The sequence below is a fragment of the Acartia tonsa genome, chromosome 2, assembly GCF_053477335.1.
Source record: "Acartia tonsa isolate MP-2025a chromosome 2, ASM5347733v1, whole genome shotgun sequence".
NCBI lineage: Eukaryota > Metazoa > Arthropoda > Copepoda > Calanoida > Acartiidae > Acartia > Acartia tonsa.
Genome location: NC_137261.1, coordinates 5,699,471 through 5,716,763, shown reverse-complemented (window position 1 = coordinate 5,716,763; position 17,293 = coordinate 5,699,471). Strand labels below are relative to the sequence as shown.

At 33.8% G+C, this 17,293-nt stretch overlaps 2 protein-coding genes across 4 annotated transcripts in view; one reads left to right on the top strand and one right to left on the bottom strand.

Annotated features, from left to right (window-relative positions):
* The window catches only part of SsRbeta (signal sequence receptor beta), a 417,378-nt gene that overhangs the window by 85,618 nt on the left and 314,467 nt on the right, over positions 1-17,293 (bottom strand). The gene's annotated exons all lie outside the window — the stretch shown is intronic.
* LOC145334677 (tetratricopeptide repeat protein 37-like) overlaps positions 1-17,293 on the top strand; it is a 29,895-nt gene that overhangs the window by 7,339 nt on the left and 5,263 nt on the right. Inside the window, exons 4-15 of the mRNA XM_080180241.1 lie at positions 2,143-2,279; positions 2,606-2,704; positions 3,673-3,753; positions 4,013-4,158; positions 6,074-6,202; positions 10,750-10,917; positions 14,019-14,102; positions 14,748-14,906; positions 15,285-15,371; positions 15,552-15,651; positions 16,361-16,485; positions 16,830-16,940. Of these exons, the coding sequence (XP_080036367.1) occupies positions 2,143-2,279; positions 2,606-2,704; positions 3,673-3,753; positions 4,013-4,158; positions 6,074-6,202; positions 10,750-10,917; positions 14,019-14,102; positions 14,748-14,906; positions 15,285-15,371; positions 15,552-15,651; positions 16,361-16,485; positions 16,830-16,940 (1,426 nt within the window). The remainder of the gene's footprint in view (positions 1-2,142; positions 2,280-2,605; positions 2,705-3,672; positions 3,754-4,012; positions 4,159-6,073; positions 6,203-10,749; positions 10,918-14,018; positions 14,103-14,747; positions 14,907-15,284; positions 15,372-15,551; positions 15,652-16,360; positions 16,486-16,829; positions 16,941-17,293) is intronic.

Genomic DNA, 17,293 nt, shown 5'->3' with positions numbered 1-17,293 from the left:
GTCACAAGCCCTATCTACTCATTCTACTCTTGGCCACTCCAAGGTGAGCTGCGGCCGTTACCAAGCTGCCATATGGATGGGCGGCCACTATTTTTGGTAGTATTTTTGAGCTCAGCACCCATTAAAACCTAACCCTAGACACCTCACAAGCCCTATGTACTCAATCTACTCTTGGCCGCTCCCAGCTGAGCTGTAGCTGTTACCCAGCTGCCATGTGGATTGGTCGCCACTATTTTTGGTAGCAGTTTTGAGCTCAGCAACCATAAAAACCTACCCCTAAACATGTCACAAGCCCTATCTACTCATTCTACTTTTGGCCACTCCAAGGTGAGCTGCGGCCGTTACCCAGCTACCATATGGATGGGCGGCCACTATTTTTGGTAGTATTTTTGAGCTCAGCACCCATTAAAACCTAACCCTAGACACCTCACAAGCCCTATGTACTCAATCTACTCTTGGCCGCTCCCAGCTGAGCTGTAGCTGTTACCCAGCTGCCATGTGGATTGGTCGCCACTATTTTTGGTAGCAGTTTTGAGCTCAGCAACCATAAAAACCTACCCCTAAACATGTCACAAGCCCTATCTACTCATTCTACTTTTGGCCACTCCAAGGTGAGCTGCGGCCGTTACCCAGCTACCATATGGATGGGCGGCCACTATTTTTGGTAGTATTTTTGAGCTCAGCACCCATAAAAACCTACCCCTAGACATGTCACAAGCCCCATCTACTCATTCTACTCTTAGCAGCTCCCAGCTGAGCAGCGGCTGTTACCCAGCTGCCATATGGATGAGCTGCCACTATTTTTTGTAGTATTATTGAGCTCAGCACCCATAAAAACCTACCCCTAGACACATCACAAGCCCTATCTACTCAATTTACTCTTGGCCGCTACCAGCTGAGCTGCAGCTGTTACCCAGTTGCCATATGGATGGGCTGCCACTATTTTTGGTAGCATTTTTGAGCTCAGCAACCATAAAAACTTACCCCTAGACATGTCACATGCCCTATCTACTCATCATACTCTTGGCGGCTCCCAGCCGTTTTCAGCCGGTTCTAGCCGTTTAGCAGCTGGCACTAGAAATTTTAGAAATGGTTATTGCTATCATTTAATATGAATTAAACCAAAAATATGTTTTTAAAAGTTGATTCCTACGTAATTAATGATGAATTTGTCCTGAAAATAGGCAAAAAAAAGGCTAAACGGCTGGGCCGCCAGCTGCCAGCAGTTACTTTTCCAACTTTTTGTTCGATTTAGGGAAAATAGACCTACCAAGGATTACTCATGCAAAATTTCAGATCAATATTCGAATTCTAAGTGCCATTTATACATTGATTACGAGATGGTTGCATTAAAAACCCCCCCCTTTAATTTAAATAAATTGTATTTTTAAGATGTTAAATATTTACAATCTGTTGAATAAAAATTTTAATAAACAAAAAATAAGTTTGTTTATCTTTTTAGAATGGTAGACATTTTTTATTATAAGTAAATCTACCTAAAATGTACAAAATAATGGACGAAAAAGTCATCACACACACTTTTGAAATCTTTATGCTCTAAAAAGCGCCGTTGTTTTCAGAGATATTCAAAAACACCTTTTCTAAGTTTAATGTATATTTTTATAGAGAACAAGAACCTATAATTGTTTTTTCCATATTCCTACTGGTTGTATCAGAAAATCGGAAAACTCAGTTTTTTCTGACTCACCATGTATGTTTTCAAGAAACCTAACTGCCAAATTTATCTGACTTTGAAATTGTCACTTAGGTAGTTTATTGTGCTTATAGCAAAATATCAAAATATGGTCTTAATGGGATAAGACAATTTACCATAAATTGATATAAATCCCCAATAATGAAAAACAAGAAAACCCCTTCTATAGATTAAAATTATTGGTTGAAACCTTTGGCCACTGTTAGTTTTGAGATAACCAATCCAAATTTAGTAACAGAACCCAAAGTATTAAAGGCATCTAGTAAGATAACATAATTATAAAACTTTGTTTTAAATTAACAGCCCTATGTTCTTCCCCTCCCTGTGGAGTGGGAATTGATAAAATCTAAATCTAATTGTTATAAATTGGTTTTTTACATTATTTTGATTTATTATACATTTTAAAACCTAAAGAACTTGTTTAATAGATGAAGCTGAAAAGTTGCTAGAACAAAGTTTATCTGAAAATCCGAATTGTGGAGAAGCTTTGGTTCTAATGGGCGTCATTATTTGGAACAAAGACGACAAACAGAAAAGTTTACCTTACTTTCTTAAAGCTGCCAAGGTGAGAATTAAATAAATTCATGTCATTTCATGCACTGGTTGTTTTAGCAGGGTAGGGGAAGGGGGCGTTACTCCGGAACAAGTGGTTATATATGAAACTAACTTCAGATTTAAGCTTTTAAACGCCCAAAGTTTCTTTGATTTGCCCATCTACCCTACTAGAATATCATAATTTACAATTTCGTAATAATTATAATACTTAAAAGTCAGTTAAAGCAAAAAGTGCTTTTAATCAAGACATACTAAAACGCACAGTTTAATGACAATCCGAGAATTTTAAGGCCTATTTAAACCAAACCTTCAACTTTGTGATTGAATTATTTTTAGGTTGACAGTAGAAACTGGTTACCTTTCCTATATCTTGGACATTACTATAGATCTATTGGAGCTACAGAGGCTACAGACAAAGCTAGAAAGTGTTATCAGGTTTTTATACATTTTCTATCAATAGATTCTTTATTCCAATAGAATTACAGACAGGTTTATATTTGAGATAACTTATTTATAAGATTATAACCAGTTGTGTTATCCCCGAATGGCCGAAGGCCTGGGCTAAAAAAATTGGACTTAATTTTATGATTTTATATTCAATATTTTTAGTTAAGAAACGATTCTAATCCAGCGGATATTAATCGGTTTTTAACCATACTGGAAAACTTAATCTATTAGGTATGCTTCGAATCCTAGTCTTTTCTTCCGAATCCAAATCATTTCTGAGCAAAAACAAAGAGGACTTCATTGTATAATTGTAGTTTCTTTTCTAAGTAGTAATGACCAACTTATTGTATGATCCCTGAATATCTACTTTTATTTATTTTGCTTCCTTGTTAAAACCTTTTCTTGCTATGACTACCATTTACCTATTCATTCCCAGTAGTTGAAATTCAATTGTGAGGTTTGCATAAAGGTTGTGCAAAAAAATGCGTAGATATTTAAAATTCAAATTGCGCGGCTTGTGTTAATAGTAGAAAAATGTTACGCATACCGTTAGAATCGCTAAGAAGTCTTTTTATTTAGGAAATATAAAAAAGATTCCTGTGCTATGCATATTTTTGGAGCTACGCGTTAAAATGTCCCAACTCACATAAAACTTAAATTGCGAGTATATTAACAAATATTAGAGAATAGTTTGTGCAAAAAGAACTGCGTACATTTTTAAATTTCACATTGCTTGGCTTGTGTTAATAGTAGAAAAATGTTACGCATACTTTACTCGCAATTCAAGTTTTAAGTCAGTTTGGACATTTAAACACATTTTTCGACTATTAACACAAGCCGCGCAATTTGAATTTTAAAAATTTACGCATTTTTTGCACACCCTTTATCTATATATAAAGTTACCTAGCTTTTCTAAATGCAACGTGTTCTTAAAGCTAAACACGTTTTCTACTTAGAAATGCTTGGCCCTGAATCCGCATGACGCAGAGGCTGGCAAAGGATTGAGTGATATCTACAGAGAAACTGGACTCCTACAAGTAAGTCTATCTGTTTTTATCTGACCTGAAAAAAAAAGAGCAGCTTGTATAATGTATATTGAATGTATTTATCATCGGATATCTGATCTAAATCTGGCCACCTAAACAATAATAAATTTTATCCAATGTGGGTTTGATTTTATTTCAGAACATAACTTAAATTTAAAATTTTTCTATCTCTTTATTTTGAGAGATGGGTAAATACCTAGAAGGTTAATTATTTAAATTCATCTTCAATTTTATTTAATTTTTGTAACAGGAGAACCTTGATTTCCTAACCTCTGTCACAAAGAAAAGCCTGGCATCTTCTGGCAAAGGCACCTGGGCCTGGCTCCGGCTAGGTGTCCATTATTTGGCCACTGATCAACCTACTCTGGCAGTCAGTGCTCTTCAAGCTGCACTCAGGTAAACTAGTTTTTATCATTTGCCTTCAAATATTGTTAACCAAAACCCTAGGTATTTTTTAAATTATATCAAACCATAGAGTCAATGTAGATCTTATTATTTAGTTTTTAAGTATATAATGAACTTATGAAGACACACATATGTAATATCAATTTCACCGACGAAAGCCAACAAGCTTTGACTTATGACTTCATTCCATAATTCTTATTTATTTTCTACGGAAAGCTGTCTTGTCTATAATAAACATTCTTTAATTGTCCTTGATCACTGTGGGCTAGAATTGAATCAAGACAAAAGTAAGTGCCGAGCCCTGGGACCTATGTATGGTGAAAATAGACATAAAACCATGATGATTCCAGGTAAAACCAAAATATTTCAGCGGGGGCTTTTTGAGAAAATTATATTTGAAAATTTAAAGTTCAATTTTCACCCGCTAGGAGTTGCTGCATAATCATGACAAGAAAAGCAAATATTATTTATTTTAAATTTTGAACAACTTTGCTTTAATGAAGTCCTTCTTAAAACCTCTCTATGTATGATTTATTTTAGGCTGAATTTTCGTGACCTTTGCAAAGCAAGTGATACAAATGGCCATTTATTAACTCCCTTCAGGAGTGGTTTTATGAAGAACTTTATAAAAGCAAAGTTGTTCAAAATTAAAAAAAATAATATTTGCTTTTCTTGTCATGATTATGCGGCAACTCCTAGGGGGTGAAAATTGAACTTGAAATTTTCAAATCTAATTTTCTCAAAAAGCCCCCGCTGAAATATTTGGTTTTACCTAGAATCATCATAGTTTTATGTCTATTTTCACCATACATAGGTTCCAGGGCTCGGCACTTACTTTTGTCTTGATTAAATTCTAGCCCACAGTGTGATACTTTGCTTTTATGGATGTTATTATCATTGTTATTTTTAAACACATGATGCAATGTTATTGAAAAGTTTACAGCATATGATGATGCCATTGAAGGGGGGTGGGGTAGTGATTAGATTAGGGATGGCAATCCGTCAAATTTTTGGACCGGATTCGGATTCTTACAAGAATCAGTCCAAAAAATGGCGGATTACGGATTCTAGCAATATTTTGAAAGACTTTTTTTAAATTAAAAAAATTATGTGCTACATATGTCCTAAAATTTAATGTTCTTGGTGTTCTCTATAATTTACTTCCGAGAATCGAACAAAATTGGCCAAAAATTAGTCGGATTCAGGATTTGGATTGCCAACCCTAGTAGTGATTTTTACCATAAGTGGATATCCTAGACCAGTGTTGCGGAGCCGGAGCCGTAATTTTCGTTAATAAACGGTTCCGGCTCCGGAAGAGATAAATAAAGAGATTTTTTATAAATTATAATTTGGTAACTCTGTTTTGTCATGTGCAAATGCCCCTTTTAAGTTTTTCAAGTCCATTTTTATCAAAAATTTAACTTTTAAAACCTTCAAAAGTAAAAAATAAACGGGTGAAAAAAAATATGTCGAGTTTTTATTGATTTTATGTCGGATCCAGAGCTGGAGCCGCCATCATCACAGAAGGCTCCGCGGAGCTGGAGCCGGAACCAGAGCTGCACCAAAATCAAACGGCTCCGCAACGCTGTCCTAGACTCTCATCTAATAGCCTTAAACTTTACAATAAGAAATTTTTCTGAAAAGTAGAACCAAATATTTTGTAACAAAGATAACAAAGCAATATCATTACACAATTAGCGAATAGCTACTTATTTAAACGAAATTATCAATTTTCTTTTTTAAAGCTAACTTAGATGTAAAATGCAGGTCATTGGCCTGCTTAGAATGGCAAAGCATTAAAAACTGACATAATTTTTTTGAAGCAACATGTGCTCAACTAATACCATTGTAAGAAACGCAATTTATTCTACAGGCAAAACTAACCAAATTATTATTTTATTTTTAGAGGTGATAGCTCTGATGTAAATTGCTGGGAGGCTTTAGCAGAGGCTTACATGGCACGAGGTAGCTTTACTGCTGCACAAAAGTCTTTTGAAAAAGTTTTACAGTTGGACAGCAATTCTGTTTATGCAAGGTATTTTTTTTAACAGCTTTGATTTATTACTAACATTTCGATATTTTTTGCACCATAGCTATTTTATAATTTACTGGCGGCTATGCTCCTAGAGCCTCTAGGGGCACTTGAGGAGGAGAGAGTCTAATTTAACAACTCTATTTAATATTTTAGATTTTAAAAAAAAGTAAAAATAAATATTTTTGGGGGGAATTTTTTTTTTTTTTTTTTGGGGGGGGGTGGGGTGCCCTGCCCCCGTTTTTAATTTGAGTTAAAGAATAGTTATTTCTCGTATCGTATTATAAACGGCTTTCCGCGGATATAGAATGTTCAATTATGAGATTAAAACTAGTTTTTTTAGCCCCGAGGTGCCGGAGGCACCGGCTAAAAAAACTGGTTTTAATCTTATGATTGTACATTTTTATATTTGTACAAAGCTGGATATAATACGATGCTAGACATAGTTTTTTCGTATGGATGAGAACCGGTTTCTATCCACCGGATTCGAATGAATACGAGAAAATATATTAAAAATTTTTTCGAAGGGTTGGGGTAATTTTTTCTAGGGGCGATTTTTCTTTGGAGGGTGGTGGTACCCTCCCCCAAAATGATATAAACCTTTCCAGGAACCTATGAAAAGCTACCCTGTTAAGGGGAACCAAATCGGTTCAGCGGTTAGCAAGATCCTTTGGTACAAACAAACAGACAGACAAACACACATCCTTTTACTTTTTTATAAGGTCTAGTAGTCAAGTCTCTAGTCATTTTTAATACCTTTATGAAATATCATATTTACGTTGCAGTATTAACAGATGTTTCACAAACAAACATCCTACTACTTTGCCATATGGGCAAATACCTATATAGATTAGAAATTATTTTCATAAACTTGTAGCCAAATACATGGAAAAACCTATATAAATGGTCAAGATACGCAAATTTCATATAATTGAAGACATTCATATGATTGAATTGGTGGAAAAGGTAAATACAATATGCCTTTTTTCTAACAGTAATAAAAATTAAAAACAAATTTAACAACAAAACGTTTATTGTAAAATTGGCAATTTAAACATTTTTATCTAATAATACAGTTTATTAGTTCTATACAGATTAATTTAGATCCATAAGTCAAATAATTAAGATTTCTAATCTATATCACATATAATTAAACTGGTCACATTTTGTTTTTAAATTTTTCTAAGTTTTGTTATTTTTTAGATAGTTTGTATAATACATTAAAATTAAATTAATTAAGTTATATTTTTTACATGTAAAACTGTTAAAAAAAAATTGGATATTTAATTTTTACAGTAGAGATTTCAGGTACAAATGCCATAACAATTTAGAGTATTCTTATTCACTGGGATAATACTGGTTAGGAACACACTAGGATTGGTTGCCTTTACTAGTTACATATTGAGTATTTTAAGATTTTCTTTGGTTTGAATAGTTCAACTTTGCCCTTTTTCTTCTCTTGTAAACATCAAAAAAGAGGTAGTCGCTATTAGATCTAATATTTGATCTCATTTATGTCTGAAAGTTGAAGACTATTCCTCAATTGTAATGTAAATGAAGGCATTCATCTCTGAATTCTTGAACTGCTTGAAAATTGTGATTGTTGGTGATTTGTTGGCACTGTACTGAAGGATGACTGATTTGTCAATGTAGACATCAGTGCATCTGCTGACCACATTTCATCAAAAGATCGGTGGTCATTGATTGGATTATTCTCTATTGAAATACCACTGGTTTGGTTGGAGGAACTGTAGGAAGGTGTGGAATTTGTTAGGGTAGACATCATTGCATCTGCTGACCATACATCATCAAATGATCTGTTATCATTAACTAGGTTATTCTCAATCACAATAGCATTGTGATTGTTATTATTTGTATGTGAGCTGCTGTGATGGTTGTTAAAGTTGAATGAGTCAAAGGTTCCACTTGGGTAGTAATCATTTTGCACTACAAGTCTCCCCATTATGATACTATTTCTTCACTTGTTGCTTAGATTGTTCAATGACTAATATCAAATAACTTTATTTCTTGTTAGAAGATTATACACTGATTTTTCTCACTTAGGTAGGATGAGTTATTTTTCTGTGTTGCTCTTACTGATGTTTGGCTAAGAATGATACATATATTGCGCCATCCCCCTTTTTATAACTTTTGTTATACGCCTAAAACTTGCGTCATCTTTTACAATCAAGTTGCACATTTACAGAATTTTTCAGTTCTTTGGAAAGCGCACAGCAGACGCAACTTACAAAACATGACTTAAAGAATATTCTGGACGGGTCAAAATATACAAGATATGACGCAAGTTTTCCCTATTTCAACAGAATTTGTAAACTGGCTACCCCTAACATTGAACTTGTCTGTACAAGTATTTAATATTAGGCGCTGCAAGGCCAAACGCCGTGACGGTACAACAAGAAGAAGGCCGTGTCAGTATAGCTATAGCAATCTACCTTAGCAAAACGCCGTGACGGTACAAATAGCTTGAGGCGGCCGTGCCTGTACAACTATATCACCGGCTTTTTACAAGTGACTCATTCATGTTATGTTACTTTTAATGGTGCAATATTTTCTACTCGTTTCAACAGAGAGTAAAAGTGTTTTGCGCATGCGTATTAACTGTGACAAAACACAAAATGATGCAATACTGTCTACTGTAGCATAGCTAGGCTACATTTTTAGGGGTTATTGAACAGGAAGAAGAGAAATTTAATGTTGCAATGTTTTTTAATGTAACATGTTCTGACTTATTTTTAGTAGCGAAGCCACTCTATAATGCCCTGTTGTCTGTCAGTCCATATAACGCTAAGGTAGAAATATTATATTTTCGGCTACAATTTGAGATAAACTGTTTGTAAATTTTTTACATAAATATGTATTGTATTTAATATAAAGGTTTCTATAATTTACCATATACTTCTCTATATTTCTCTTCAACCTGATATTGCTATCCTTGTTTAAAATATCCATAATAAAACTGAAGGTCTTGAAATAAGCAAACAGACTAGCTAAAAAGACAACAAAACGTTTTTTTTTCAGCCGGCACATTTTTTGACGGTTACTGTGACCTTATACATATGTTTAGTTGAAATAGGGTCAATGAATGAAGTTATATTGCATCATATCATAGAAAAGTCTAGAATAAAAACAAGGATGACAACATTGTAAAGTGCGAACTCAACAAATATTTATTGATGTTGATTTTACTGTAAGAGATATCTAATTTGGTATAAATCTCAGAATTTAAGATAGTTTTAAGTATGCTTTTAAAAAGTAGGCGTTCTAATAATTATAAACATACTTCACTTCAAATATCATTTCTGATATTCATTGGATTGGAATATTTGTTTTAAAATAAACTAAAAGTTTTAAAATAGCATTTTATAATGAGCATTCCAACTTTCTTGTAATGATTACAGTGGTGCATCAATTTTTCATATTTTTATTCTTATATAAAAGTTACAGGATGTTTGTGTTGTGGGGGGGGGGGGGGGAAGGATCTCGCCAACCGCGGTACCTCCACCCTCCCAAGAGAATATGCCCCTAGGGTAGCAATTCCTTTAGTTAAATATAAAGCATATTAAATATATATCCAACAGGTGATTTCTATTTAAAATTGCATCATAATTGCAAATATAATTTTGATCAAAGAAAAGCTAACTTAAATCTATTTATTTTAATGTAAAATACAACTTAAAATTTTGTCTATGAATTGAAATACAATGATGAAAAAATGTTTGCACCATATGTATTGTTTTTACTGATGTTATTAAAGATAAATGTTTTTTTAAAAAATACTTTATATCAATAACATTTATACTTTCTTAACAATAAATGATAACTAACTGACCATATCATTAGAGTTCCTCTCTTTATAATGTTTTATTGCTTAGTCATTCAATGATAAAAATTTATATCATGACTTATTCCACTGGATAATGATAAATATATGAGTAAAATAAAAACAGGTTTTTGAGAAAACTACGATGACAATTTCCATAAGTAGCGAAGTACAGAAATAATAAAATATATCAAGAAGACAAGCAGAAAATACAAAGTACAATTATATAGAGCAGACAATCATAAATCAAATGAATCACATAACATAATCTCAGAAGCAAATTTCATCAAACAATAAATCTACACATAAACAACCGTTAAAACGACCGTTTTCAATATTTAACATGCAAACTTGGTTCTATAAAGTTTTTCTGTTGTTTTTTTGCGGATTTTTATGATTTTTTTTTACAATTTCTCAGTTAGCGTCAAGATTAAGCAGTAGAAAAATTTTGCACTTTGGTGTTTAAGGTCTTAGAATTTTATTAAATTTAGAACCTTATTATGAAATTATGCTTGAAATTCTTTTTTATGGACATACCTAGTTATTCTAACTTTTAATACACTCATTAAATATGTTATTTTTTTATTTTTAAATCAAGGACATGAAAAACTATTCTGAAAAAAATTTGAAGACTGCTGACTTCTAAGCGACTTATTAAAATATTTGTCCTGGATTTATTTTCCTAATTTTTAAGATTATGTATTTTTAGGTTACAAATTGCCGCCATCAAGGATAGATTGGGAAAATGGCGGGAAGGATCAGCTGATTACAGGCAGCTGTTAGCAGAGGTTGATGATAATTATCTGCCTGGGTTAAGAGGACTTGGAGAGTCGTTGTTGAACCAAGCTAAGGCTTACCTACTGGCTTTTGTTGACAGGTGAATACAAATTACTTTACTTTGTTGTATCGTAGCTACTAAACAATTAGGATTTTTTGAGTCTGCAGTTGAGAATTTTATTGAGTTGTATTATCCCCGTCCCCTTAGCCCTGAAGATAGTCTAAAACCATCACAGGATCAACATATATCTTCAATAAAAGTTGCTGATGTATATACATACTAGCGGATTCGCCCCCAGCCTCTAGGGGCATTGCCCCAAGAGGTTTGATCAACCTATTTTTGTGTTATTTGAATTTAAATAGAAAAAAAAATTGTGGGGGGGGGAGATTTTTAATTTTTTGGGGGGGTTGGGGGTGTCCCACCCCTCAATAAAATAGCTTAAAACCATCACAGGACCAGTAGGTATATTCCCTGAAGAGTAGAGCCCAATCAGTTCTGTGGTTACTGAGATCTTAAGCTTCAGACAGAGGGACAGACAGACATTGTTCTACTTTGTATTATGGATATATATTATGTAATATTATTGCTCAGGGGCTGCAACCATAGTCTTTAGGGGGATCTTTAAGATTAGGGTAGTAGTTACAACGGTACAACCCAATTTCATAAATTTAAATTCAACTAAAAAAAAAACAAGCTAAGAACTTATAGTTTGAAAGACTTTTTAACCACTTAACTTGTTATCATGCACTTTTTTGGCGCCTTAATCTCCAATGCTTGCACGTGGTTTTAAAGGACAAATCGCGTCAACGTGCTTTCTTTGCGTGTAGGTGAGTTTATTTTTTTGGGGTCATTGATGCAAGGACAAAAATCTATGAATCATTCACAAATGTTTATTGTCTTCAAACGTTTTTTGCCTTTAAAGTAGGAAAGGGAAGTCAATGACTGCTCAAAAAAATTATGTAAAGGCTTCCCCTCATTTTTTAAAAAGCTAAAAAGGCAGATTTTTGACAGAAAAGGTAAAAAGTGAATCCCTGCTTAAAAAAGGATGACAGAATAGTTATTTATCGCATCGTATTATAGACAGCTTCCGCGGATATTGAGAAGAAAAATATTTAATATTCGTGGAAAATTGTCTGTAATACGATGCTACACATGATTTTCAGTATGGCTGATAACCGGTTCTACTCCAGCGGATATTAATCGGTTTATAACCCATGGAAAAAAATTGTCATTGCATTATATTGTGCAATTTTACACTATGTCAAGATTTTCGCACAGGAATTTAAAAAAAGATAAATAAGGATGGAGATCAAATTATATTTTTTAATATATCCTTGTATTTACAAATATTACAAGCGGCTATGCCCCCAAAGGCTTCTAGGGTCACGCCACCCCCCTCCACATTTTCAATTTTATTTTATTTCTCCAGTTTTAATTTTTATATGGTGCGTAATTTTTTTCTAGGGTTAATTTCTCTTGGGAGGTTGGTTGTATCCTCTATCTTAACATCTAAAATATCAAAGCCTACAAATTACCAATTTTTTAGGCTAAAATAGGACAATTAGTCAATTGTTAAGATAGCGAGGTTTATTGGGTGTTTATCACACTAGTCCCCAAAGTTTAATAAGGGGGGGTTTTTTAATGCAACCATCTCGTAATCAATGATTAAATGACACTTAGAATTCGAATTTCGATCTGAAATTTTTCATGAGTAATCCTTGATAGGTCTATTTTCCCTAAATCGAACAAAAAGTTGGAAAAGCAACGGCTGTCAGCTCAGCCATTTAGCCGTTTTTTGCCTATTTTCAGGGCAAATTCATCAATAATTACGTAGGAATCAACTTTTTAAAACATATTTTTGGTTTATTTCATGTTAAATGATAGCAATAACCATTTTTTAAATTTCTAGTAACAACAGCTACCGGCTAGAACCGTTTGATAATGTTTTTGAGAAATTAAAAGTATTATGTGGAGATAGGTTTCGTGACTAATTTGCTCTTAACATATCCAAAAAATGGCAAGACGGCTGAGCCGCCAGCTGTTAGCCGTTACTTTTCCAACTTTTTGTTCGATTTAGAGAAAATAGACCTACCTAGGATTACTCATGCAAAATTTCAGATCGAAATTCGAATTCTAAGTGCAATTTAATCATTGATTACGAGATGGTTGCATTAAAAAACCCCCCCTTAGTTTTCTTACTCCCTGGATTATCAACTTTAAGTATTTTATTGAATTCTGATTGGTTGGTTCATTAATTTGAATGACCAAACATTTTAACCACTAATTGTAATATACAGATGGGGTTATTTTGTGTATCATTATTGGGTATGTAAATCAATTTATCGGTCATTTTCTACAAATGATAGCATAAAAAAGTTCGTGATTTCATTGGGATATATTTGAATTTTTGATGATAGCCCATCTTCAAAGATTGTAGAACTAATTTTACGTCAGACTTTTCATTGAGAAATAATAAATATTATCTTCTGATGCAATATTTTTACATTCCTAATAAGTTTTACAAATTGAATTATTTATAGCAAACAGAGAGGTTTCGCAAACTTTTATTTTATATTTAACTAGCGGCTTCGCCCCTAGCCTCTAGGGGCTTTGTCCCAAGAGGTTTGATCAACCTAATTTTTCGTATTTTAGATTTAAAAAGAAAATTTTTTTTTGGGGGGGGGGGGTATTTTTCATTTTTAGGGGGGTTGGGGGTGTCCCACCCCCCAAGAAAATAGCTTAAAACCATCACAGGACCAGTAGGTATATTCCCTGAAGAGTAGAGCCCAATCGGTTCAGTGGTTACTGAGATCTTAAGCTTCAGACGGACAGACAGACGGACAGACAGACAGACAGACAGACATCGTTCTACTTTGTATTATGGATATATTCTATATAAGTAGGGAAAATCCATTAATTGTTACAAGTTTGTTACCATAATGGAATTTTCTTATCTGCTTTGTTATAAAAGAATAGTTTTTTTCGCATAGTGTTATAAACAGCTTTCCGCGGATATTAAAATGTACAATTATGAGATTAAAACCAGTTTTGCTAGCCCCGAGATAATTTGCTAGTTATAATAGATGAACAATAACATGTGTATGTGTTATCGCTTGTGTGTTTTAGTTTATATTTAGATGCGTGTGAAATTTGTCTAATTCTTGCTGCACTACTTGCCAACCTTATCATCCTTGTTGTAGGAATGTAGTTGATTGTATTGAAGAAGCCCTGTGGGTTCTCACCAAAGCTGCAGAGCTCAACCCGTCTATGATTGGAACATGGAGGTAGGACAAACTATCCTTTGTTATCTACTTATAGAGATGCTACGATTTTATTATCTATGTATAAAATGTTATGAAATTACAAAAAAAATTCCTTTGATTTTTAAGATAGACTTTTGAATTTAAGATTGCACAATGTTGAAACATTGGGATATAGTCACTTTCGTAACATCGCCTCTTTAGGGGCGTTTCGTCGTATTTTCACAGTAGCTTTTCTCCTATTTCTAGCCCCTGCGGGAGGCTCTAACCCTGCGGGGTCAATTGCGTAACCCTGCGAACCAGTCACCTAACCTAACCTAACCTAACCTAGAATTATCATTCAAAAGCTACTGTGAAAATATGACGAAACGCCTCTTAAGAGGCGGTGTCACGAAAGGGACCATACCCAAATATTGTTTGCATAAACATTTCAAAGTTCATAATATCCCTACATTAGTTGAAATTTAAAAAAAAAATTGAATAATCAGAATATTAGATGACCCATATAATTTTAATGTTGTTATGTGCGAAATAAATTGAATGAGGGAGGGGGGGGGGGTGATAATTAAATCTTAGATCTCAATATCATGCCCCTCCTCCTTTCCCTTCCTTGCTCAAATGTTTATTATGTACACCCCTCTATAAATAAAATTTTTTTCTCAATTACAGATTGATTGGAGATTGTTGTGCTGTAATTGGTGACCTTCCTAAGGCTTGTGTTGATATGATGGTCCCCGCCAAGCTGGTGGGAAAGGGAGGCAAGGATGAAGAGAAGGTGAGGGTGGGGAAGGAGCAGATTCTGGAGCTTGGGACTAGGGCTTATGTCAGGTAAATAAATGGATATAGATTAATAGAATATACGTGGATATTATGACAGAGGAAAAATTGTCGTTAATTTTGGTTGCTAACTTAGACATTATTTATTGGTCAGTTCGTTCATCCAGTTGGAGGGAGGGTATTGGGTAAAAGGGGGGGGGGGGGCTATTGTCATTTTGGCCAGTTTTGAGTTTACTTCATGAGAGTACGCGATAATCTGGTGTAAGATCTAAGCAATAATAAATCAATTTTGAAATACGATTTCTGCAGTCTTTAAGCTTACACTTAGTGAAATTACTTTCTAAAGTAAGAATTATTAATAAGAATAGTTATTTTTTACTTGTTCAAAAAAATGTTTTTATTATATGTACATATCATACATATGTTCAGAGCTCTAAATTTGGATGGGGAGAATTGGCAGTTATGGCACCAGCTTGCTGTAATCTACACTTTCCTGGCAAAACTGAAAAAATCCAGGTAAATTAGGCTACTTATGAAACTGAAGCTTTTTTATGACTACAACAGTAGATTAAAACATTTTATAAATTTAGGTTCAATGAATGTTGGCATCTATTTTTTTTATGTAATCAACATAAAATCTCATAAAGCAGAATAAAAAGTATTGAAGTATACTATTGAAAAGGTTTTTTTATGCAGGGAAATATTTTATCGGGCCCTGTCTGTGCTGAAACACACAGTTAAGCTTGTACCTGGAAATCCTGCCGTCTGGAACTCTCTTGGACTGGCTGCCATACAGGTTAGACTGTATTTCATATATTATAAGATCTGTCCTTTAAGATCTGATAAACTCGTTTTTAGGAAAGTTTAGCATTGGTCAAGAATAGGTTTTAGGTTGTTTGGCGTATTTAATATTTATGGTCATTTTCCTTTATTTTTCAATTTTAAGATAATCTTGAATAAGCAGTTAGAACCAGTGTTGCGAATCTGCATTGATTGTATGCGGATCCGGATCCTCCAAATTTGGTCAGTGCGGATCCGGATCCGGATCCTTGACAATAAAAATAAAATCACCAAATTTTTCCCGACCAGGGGTATACGAAAAGGGAAGGGGATATTATATACATTGTGAGAGAGAAGAGTGTGGGAGTGAATCAGCTGATCCTAACAAGGTCAGATATTTCAAAATTTGGAAGTGACTATTTTATATAAATTTAGGTAGATTTTTCCATAAATTTATACCCCAGGATCCGGATCCGCATTTTTTTGCGGATCCGGATCCTTGGACTCAAAAAAATGCGGATCCGGATCAACAACACTGGTTAGAACCCAACCCACCTAAACAAACCTGAAAGCCAGGGCGTCTTCTCTTGTTCTTTGTTGCTGATGATTTGTGGGCTTAATTTTGCCGCATCTAATAATATAAAAACCTGTCAGCTGAAAACAACCTTCAAGTTACTTAAAAAGTCTTCCTGCAAATATTTGACTTGATACCTACTTATTTCTAGGTGTCTGACTGGAACCTTGCACAGCATAGTTTTATAAAGTCTCTGCAAATAGAGGCAAGTTCATCAACATGGACTCATCTGGGAATTCTATATCTTCACAGGGGAGATCTTAACCTAGCCAACAGGTAAAGTATGGAATATTAAATTCGGCTGAATAATTTGACCTACTTGAAAGAGAAGATACAAGGAGCATGTTGAACGTTAGAAAAATTTATAAAATAGCTAGAGTAAAAATCATATTTCTATTATTAAGAATTATTTTTAAAGATAAAGGTTTCATTAAAATAAGTTGCCAATATCTTTTACCTACAAATCATTTTTAGAATGAATCCTTTAAAGAAAATATTTGATTTTTATAGGCTTTTCAAATTCTTAGGATGTTCTAAGGCTTTTATTACTAATTTATATTTTGTGATTGTATGTTACATGACATTAATTGTTATTATTACAATATTTTCCATTCTTTCAGAGCTTTAAAAGAAGCCCAGAGCTGCGAGCCTAGTAACCTGCGTGGCTGGGCTGGACAAGCTCTGGTTGCAGAGGCTGCAGGATTTCCATCAGAGAGTATGGATTTGTTTAGGTGTGTTCTCATAAATTAAAAAAAACATTTAAAGAAATAGCTCACCTTTTTGGCATAACAGGCTTAATCACACTGAAACAATCATCCAAATAGATCCAGTAATGCATCATCCATTGCATTAAAACTGACAACATCGCAGTAACGACTTATTATTCTTGGCAGCTGCTGATCTTTTATATATTTCTTAAGTCTAAGCTCTTGTAGGCTATTGTCTTCAGTAGATACATTAGTAGTATCATCAACTTGTTTGATTAAGGACTATTTTGTCTAAAAGTAGTAAAAAAATATATCTGCAATTCATATTTTGTCTTCTATATACTTTTATTCACATAGATATTACATCACAAATAGAA